Genomic DNA, 8,301 nt, shown 5'->3' on the forward strand with positions numbered 1-8,301 from the left:
CCTGCCCCCAAACCGGCGCTCAGCCAATAGCAACATCTGAACCCTCACAGGAGTAGTTGGTGGAATGTTACAGGGGTCCCTCCAGCCCAGCAGGTCCACAGGTAATCCAGAATTGGATAAGAAGGGAGGGGAAGGCATAGCAGCCCTAAAGGGAGTTCTAAGGTCAAAGGAGGCAAGTGAGGGGCCTCTGGGGTCATACTGAACTGGGAAGTCAAAGTTTCCTGGCTCAGCCGCTGAGAATAGTGACTTTGCCTCTGTGCCCAAGGTAGGACCCAGAGCCATTCTCATGGGGTCAGTGACTACTGCACACACTCCCCACTCTGCTTAGGCTGGCCCCAGAGAGACACCTCCTCTCAGAAGCCCTCAGGGACCTCCTCACCCCTCCCCACCCTTCCCTGCCCCACTTCTCTTCCTTCTATTTGTCCCCACCTGTCATTATGTTGTTCCAGTGGCTGAATATTTAAGTGTCCTTCTCTCCCTGTTAATTGTCACCTCAGTCTTTGTCACCACCCAACTCCAACACCAACAATGGAGCAGGTATACAGCTGGTGCTCAATAAATGTTTGTCACATAAATGAAAAGGAATCAGGTAAATAAATGTCTGTGGGAGACAAGGAGCAAACAAGTCAGGGCTGGATAAGGGAGAGAGGAGCATTCCTCAGAAGGTTGTAGGACACAGTCCCCCCACCCCCAGCTCTGGCTCCTATGACAACTTTTACCCTTTCCAGTTGTGAGAACTTAGAGAAGTCACTTCCCCTCTTGGAGCCTCTTTCCCAGGCAGAAGAGTCCTATAGCAGAAGCTCTGGCCAAGGCTGAGCTGATCACAACAGTACACACGGCCCCTAGCTTCCCTTTCCGACACCCACTTTTCTCCCGGGTAAAGTCACCAGGTTGTGGGTGGCTGCGTTAGACAGTAAGACGAGAGTACATTTTGTGAAGGCTCCCATCCTGAGCAGGCGTGGGGAGGGCTCTGGTTGTCCCTACTCCTAGCAAGTCTCAGCAGTTGACAACTACCCAATAAGGCTGTGGGCAATATGGCTTACCAGTCCTGGCAGCCGGAGGGCCCAGCAGCCCACCTGTGACAAGGTCCTGGAGAGACACTATCTCTGTGGACTGTCCAACTCAGAACTGCAGGCCGCTCTCCTCTCCCCATCTTGCTGTTCTGTCTCCAAGCTTGTGGTCCAGATGGTCCCTGGCAGCCTGGTGATCTGATCTGTGGGGTGTGTCACCCCATCAGTGGCCTCTGCTACAGTGGGCCACCCTGATGGCAGTCAAAGCCTTTGACCTTTGACCCACTCTCTGCTTTTCCTGATCCTGGAGTTATCAGATGGGCCTGGTTCACATCCTTTCCAGTTTATAGTGCCAATCTACTTGGGGGAGGGGTACCTGATCTTGGAGCCAGGAAATGAACCCTCCATGAATGGTGAAGGATTTGGGGTAGTGACAGGGACTACAACCCAACCCCAAACTTGCTGGAGATGCACCCTGAGTGGGAGGGGCTCTTCAGTGGCTGTCACATTACCTCTGCTGAGAACTGGAGGCAGGCCAGTTTGGCTGCAGAGGTGCATTAAAGTTTCCCATTCCCCGTTTCCCAGGCCCAGCTCGGGCTTCGCTTCTATGTCTTGGAGCAGTGGAGTTGACCAGCAGCCGCTGATGTAGTCAGAAGCCACCAAGACACTGGGCCAGGGGCTGCACTGACCTTGGCTCCAGGACCCACCAGGTCAAGTGTCTGTCTAGGACTAGAAGAGAGCTGAACAGAAACCAAGTGTCTCAGGGTCCATGCAGGCTTCCAGTCACCTTAGCATTGTCCTCACTCTGTGACAATGGGGGACAGGTCACCAGTCCCAAGTCTAGGTTCCCAAATAGAAAGGGAAGAAATGCATTCCCTATTCACTAGACAGTGTCACTTATCACCTCTAAGCTCCCAGGGTGCTCATAGGGACCTGACAGCCGCAAGCTGTCCACATACATAAAGCAAAGGGCACAGTAGTGCCCACCTTCTGTGAGGCTTCCAGGAGATACAGGCAGGCCCTAGGCTTGCAGGATGCTGGGCCTGGGCAGGCACTCCATACTCACACAGCCAAATGCCAAGAGCCTCCCATCAAAAATAATAACAAGAACAAAGCTTATGTAACAGTTCTGTCGTGCCAGGCTCCCGGGACACAGCACATCCACTGCTCCTTGGACACCCTCAACTCTCACTAATGCGGCCCGTCTGCGGCAGAGCTGCCCTGGCAAATCTGAGTGCTGGCCCTGTGTTCAAGTCCTGGCCCGGCCACCCTGAGCACGGTAAAGGAGGCCCCTGTCCCTTCTGGGCAGGGAAAGCAGTGGGAAAGAGAAAGCAGAGTAGGAACTTTCCCCTTCACCCTCCACTTGGCCCAGTCTCTCTTCCAGCTACACAGGGACACAGAAACCAAACAGACATGCGGGTTCCCCTACATACCCCCCAACACACAGTACTTTGAACAAGGTACTCACCTGCCCTGACTCGGCTGTCCGGACTAGCCTTTCCTACAAAGTCACCGCCTGCCTAGCCCTCAAAACAAGCCAGACACTCAAACCAAGCCCAGAGAGCGGCCTGACCCAAGCAGGGTTTCTAGCAAGGTCCCCAGCACCCTTGGGTGCTGAGTCACCCTGAATTCCTGACCCGGTACTCTGCCCCCTCTCCTGGTGGGAGGGGCTGGCACCCCATCTGCCGGGGAAAGAGAAAAACCCAGATGCAACACCCCCACCCACCACCACACACAACCCAAAAATAACCCAAAGCCCCCTACACACCAGAAACACAAAAACAAAATCTCGCATAAATCCAAAGTCAGGAGGGAAGAAAAAAATTTTTTTCAAAAGCCAACTACTGCCCCCAAAAGGCTTTTAAACATTCTCCAAAAAAGTTTATTAAAATGTCTTCACTTTAATGCTCGAAACGGAAAAGGTTCTCAAAATATACATACGCCTCTTTTCTCATAGAAATAGAACTTTTTTTATATAATACAAAAAAAAATAATAAGACCAAAAAAAAAAAAAAAAAACCAAAAACAAAACAAAACAAAAAAACCAAAAACATCAACAGCAACAACCCCGCAGGAACATCTTTAAGTGATTACTCAGGGCCCGGCTGACAGTTACACGTGTGTTGCGTCAGTCCCGTGTCCACACGCGCTCAGCCACGTTTGATCCGGATTGCATCAAGTCCCCGAAACCCGGTGCGCGCGGTGCAGGTGCGTGCGCGCGGGGACCCACGGTGTCCCCCTCGGTGCAGGTGCAGGTGCGCGCGGTGCACGCACGGTGTGCGCGGGCGCGCGCGGGGGGCCGGAGCGCGCGGGGCAGGGCGCACGGTGCCCAGGGTGGCCGCGGCGCCCCCACGCCACCACCACCACCCCCAGGCGCGCTAGCAGTGTCCCGCCGAGGCCAGCAGCGGCTCGGGCAGTTGCTTGAACAAGTTCCGCAGGGTGCTGAGCTCTCGCGACAGCTGCTCCACCTTCTTCTGCAGCCGTTCGTTCTCCGCCGTCAGCTCCAGCACCTTGTGCTGCGTCTCCAGGTTGCGCATCTTGGCCTTGTCGCGGCTCTTGCGCACCGCGATGTTGTTGCGCTCGCGCCGCATCTTGTACTCGTCGCTCAGCTTGTCCACCGCCTTCTTGGCCTTGGCCTTGGCGGGCGCGGCCGGCGGCCCCGCGAAGCAGGCGGCGGGCGCGGCCTTGGCGTCGGCGGGGCTCGGCGTGCCGGGCGGGCTGGACGACGACGACGTGGACAGGCTGCCGCTGCTGCCGCTCGGCGTCGCCTGGTAGCCCAGGTAGGCGCGCAGGGCGAACGGGAAGCCGGCCGCCATGGCGGGCGCGTCGTCCGCGCGCTTGCAGTCCGCAGGTTCGAAGCCCGGCTCGGCCTTGAGCGCGGCGGGAGGCGGCGGCGGGAAGCAGGCGGGCGGCGGGGCCTTGGCGCCCGCGCGGCCGAGGCTCACGTAACCGTAGTCGGCGGGCTTCTTGCTCGGCTTGGCGCCGTAGTCGTCGGCGAAGAGGTCGGAAAGGAAGTCGTGGTGCGCGGGCGCGGGCGCGGCGAAGTCCGCGGCGGGCGCGAGCGGCTCCAGGTAGGGGCTGAAGTCGATGGCGCGCTCGTGCTCGCCGATGGCCGGCTCGGCGGCGGGGGCGCGCGGCGCGGCGCGGGCCGCCTTGGCCCCGTAGGCCAGGCAGTCGGGCTCGTAGTAGAAGTTGGCCACTTCCATGGGTCTAAAGGCGGCGGGTGGCGGCGGGAGGCATGCTGCGTCCCAGGCCAGCAGGCGGTGCATGAACGCGGGGCCCGCGGGCTCCGCTGCGTCCCGGTCCCGTGCGCGGCTCGGACTCGGCGCGGCGGCGGCCGAGCGGGAGGTTTATAAGGCGGCGCCTGGCAACGGGCTGCGTCACGCCGGGGCCCCTCCCGCTGCCCCGCCGCCCCGCCGCCCCGCCGCCCGGTCGGTGCGCGTCACTGCCCGGCCGCGGGAGCTCGACAGGGCGCGCCGGGGAGTCGGGGCGCGCCGGGGGTCCTCGCGCGGGACACTGAGAGGTGTCCCGGGCGCCCCGCCAGCCCCGCGATCGCCACGGACGCGGGGGACACCAGCCCGCCCCCTTTCCGCCCCTCGGGAACACAGAGGAGCGCGGCCGCCGCCCGCCCCCTGCTGGAGGATGCGGTAGCTCGTCCCGGCTCCCGTCCGCTGTCCCGGGCCCCGAACTCCTGGGAAACAGATCGGTCCACCCGGTGCACGACCCCAACCCCGGATCCCGCTCGCTGTCCCCGGCCCCCAACTCCCTGGAAACAGCCTTCCACCCGATGCATGTCCTTCCACAGGCGCTGCCCACGCCTCTGGGACCCCAACTCCTGGGGAGCAGAACTCTCCACCCGATTCACACCCACCCCGAGGATGCCTGTTGTCCCGGTATCCCAACCCTTAACCCTATGTATGGCCCGCCCACCGCACCTGCCTATGCCACTCCCTGCTCCTCTCCGTGAAGGTGGCAGGGGTGGGGGCTCTGCCACACAGTGTCTGTGGGTGAATCACTTTGCTTCTCTGAAGTTCCTCCGTGGACCGTGTTGGTATTGTTGGTAGCAGTGTCCCGGTATCAGAGATAAATGGACACCCCCAACCCAGTAATTCGGTGCCTTCCTAAGACCTGCACAGCCCTATCCAGAGGCTGCAGGCTTCTCAGGCGGTGGGAGCATGGTAGACCCAACTCCATCCCTAAGGACCCAGTGGTCACCCTACAAGCTGGGGAAGCAAACCCTCCATGCACTTGAACCGGTACCAGACTTGGACCACCAGCCTCTCTCTGTGAGACCCTTTCGAGGATGCCCAGGGCCTTGGGGTCCACCCTTCTGCCACTCCCAGCTGGGCAACTCAAGCAGGAGCTGCCAACCTGCCTAGGGCTGACCCCCGACCCATTGACCCCAGCCCTGGCCCCGGCAAGCTGGCGGGGTGTTGCTCAACCTTCAGTGTTATCTGCTGAGCTGGGGTGACCTCCGCCCCCAAGAGCTGGAGAAATGACATCTCTCTGTGCCCTTGGGGGTGGGGGGCAGGGAGGGAAAGGATAAGACACTAGCCCTGCCTGCGGCTTTCTGGCCTTCCCAGCAGCCTCTGGGCCAGGAAGGGATCGGGGCCCAGAGAGGCGTGGTGACATCCCCAGGGCCACCCAGCCAGGCCTGGCTGTTGAGTGGGATGTTGGGGCTTCACTGACGGGCCCTCCCTTATCCAACACTGGTGACTATTCTTTCCCTCCTCTGGGTCACCATTCACATTTGCCTTCCTTCCCTCAGTTTCCCCTCAGGCTGGGCTCCAGAAAGGCAGTGAACGAACAAACTACTTGTTCCCTCAACCCTGCTCCACAAGCTCCTGGGCTCAGCCCAGCTTGTCTCTTCTGTCTCTGCTGCCCACTCCCCATGTCAGCGCCTCCAGGGAGGGATCTGTCTGTCTGTCTGTCTTATTTCCTCTGTGAATGGGTACCACAACCTGCATGTGAAGTCAGAACTTGAGGGTTCACAGCCTGTCACAGGTCTCTCCCCCTGTCAAATGGGTCCTGGGTATTGAACTCAGGTCCTCGGGCCTAGCGGTAAGTACCGTAAACCACTGAGCCGTCTTGATGAACTAACTGACTTCTCTCTTTACCTGCTGTTTTGGCTGGGTGTGGCTCTGCACCTTAGCCTCCTGCTGCCATTTCAGGGCTCTGGGAAGACCCAGAAAGACCTGGGGAGGGTTCTACAGTACCTCAAGCATCTTCTGTGTGACCTTAGCGAGCCCTCGTCTCTCTCTGAGACACGTCTTACACTCGTTTGATCCCCTGGGTAATCTGTGGAAGTGAGCCGTGCTCTCGGGGAAGGAGAGTGTGCTGGCTCAGGGTCGTCGCAGTGGAGAAATGGCTGGAGAAAGTCTCCCAAGCCTTGGGGTTGTAATCAGCTCTCACAGTAAACTCGGGTCTAGAGAAAGGTGACTCGGGTCACACAGGGACTCAAGGGGTGACTCAGGCCCTTGAGACCTCATCAGAGAGCTTGGCTCTCTGGCCTCCGCATTGGGCTAGCTGGCCTCATGGCAGCCTCTCTGCCGAGCTCACCCACCCACGGCTGACCCAACTGTCCCGAGGGGAGGCCAGAGGCGTGTACCCTTGTTCTCCCCGGGCTCCTTGTTTAATAGGCTTGTCACCTCACCATAGCTGCTATCCCTTTCTCAAGGCTGAGGCCCCACCAGGCCGCAGCACCTGGCACAGCCAGCCTTCCCTATTCAGACCCTGATCTCCCCTCTCCCTGTCCCAACGTCATGTTTGAAGGAACCTGGGCTACAAAGGTTCCTTGTGTGGCCAGATCAACACAGAAATGGGTTCACTCAACATTGCTGTGGTGTGCTTGGGAATCCCATTTTATTTTATTATCACAATACTGGAGTTGGAAGACCCTGGGCCTTGCACATGCTGGCCTCAGCTCTGCCAGTAAGCTACATCCAGCCCTCTTCATTTTCTTTTGAGACAGGGATAAGTTGCTCAGGCTGGCCTTGAACTTAGTACCCTCCTACTTCAACCTCCAGAGCCGCCGGGATCCCAGGCCTGTGCTACTAGTGGCTGTAGTGGTTGCTAAGGCCACAGACATTTCCAATATGTGTTGTACACACTCTGCCGTCCCCAGACCCAGGGGAGGGAGCCCATCTGCAGGAGGAGGAGGCTGAAGCTGAACCCCCTGCTCCCCCCACCCCCAGCCTGCAAACAGCAGCTGTGAGTCAGTACAGATGGGACAGTAGGTGGCAAGAAAAGCCAGGGAACCGCTTTTTCCTGATGTGACCCACCCTCCTAACAAGGGTGCCCCAGCCATTTCTGTGGCCCTTCAGCATATAGCATGGGGTTGTGGGATGTCCTGTCTCTGGGTCCTGTTGACCTTCTCCTGACAGGTGGGGGTGACTCACCTCCCTGCAACCCACTCAGAGCTTAACGGTGGCAAAGCCATATAGATGCCCTACTCAGCAGGCCGATGAGAACACTCCTCAGTGGTTCACGACTTCTGCTTACCTGGTGATAGCCAGAGCCCTTGAGCCACACCTGAGCTTTGCTGACGTAGAGCACTTGGTTTCGCTCTCAGCCAAGAAAAGTAAGCGGAGTCTGCCTCACTTGGGCCTCAGTTTCCCCGATATACTCAGCCATCTTCAGTCCCGGATTGGCCTTCTCTTCAAGGCAGCTGCTGTGAAACTTGCCTGTGTGTGCTGCCATCTCGTGGCGCTTTCTGGAACTGCAGAAACGACTCGAGTATCTTGAGTGGAAACCGACTGTGGCAAACCAGCCTGGCGCTGTGGGTTGGAAAAGCTGTGCAAGGGATGGAAAGAGGCTCTCGGCCTTCGTGTAGTTGCTCATCAAACATTTTTAACTGGTTCAGGTGCTGGGGACACAGGATGCAGGGAAGACACTGGATCAGTGCCTGGATTTGAATGTCGAGCGATGTGGTTGGGAGTCAGCCTGTAGGTGTGTACCAGGCAGTGAGGCCAGGCAAAGGCTGCACCTCTGCAGCCTTGTAATGGAGGCCATATTGCAAACAGCTTTGCTGACCATAGAGGACATAACATAACTGGCTCTTATGGGGGGACAGGAGGCAGGACAGAACCTCTAAGGGACCTCTGTGGCTCCCTGGAAGGTATGGTCTGTGGTACGGGACAATGAGAAAGACCCATGAGTCAGGAAGTGAGGGAGGATCTGGTGGGAACTGGTCATGCTCAGGACTCTGTTGGAGAAGGGACCATCACAATTCCCTGACATAGCGAGTGCAGTGTCCTGCCGTGTCTCTGGGGTCCAAATTCGTGTCCAGAAA

The 8,301-nt window shown here is 58.5% G+C and overlaps 1 protein-coding gene across 1 annotated transcript; it reads right to left on the reverse strand.

Annotated features, from left to right (window-relative positions):
* Positions 1 to 2,815: 2,815 nt before the first annotated feature.
* On the reverse strand, positions 2,816 to 4,347 carry CEBPB (CCAAT enhancer binding protein beta). Its single transcript, XM_080925350.1, has one exon. It carries the CDS (start codon positions 4,277 to 4,279, stop codon positions 3,389 to 3,391), a length of 891 nt encoding a protein of 296 aa, XP_080781476.1. The 5' UTR covers positions 4,280 to 4,347; the 3' UTR covers positions 2,816 to 3,388.
* Between the last annotated feature and the right edge of the window lie 3,954 nt (positions 4,348 to 8,301).

The sequence above is a fragment of the Micromys minutus genome (assembly GCF_963924665.1).
Source record: "Micromys minutus genome assembly, chromosome: 11".
NCBI classification, from domain to species: Eukaryota; Metazoa; Chordata; class Mammalia; order Rodentia; family Muridae; genus Micromys; species Micromys minutus.

Excerpts from the sequence above, each read along its gene's own strand:
- CEBPB (XM_080925350.1), bottom strand. The coding sequence starts at position 4,279 with ATGCACCGCCTGCTGGCCTGGGACGCAGCATGCCTCCCGCCGCCACCC.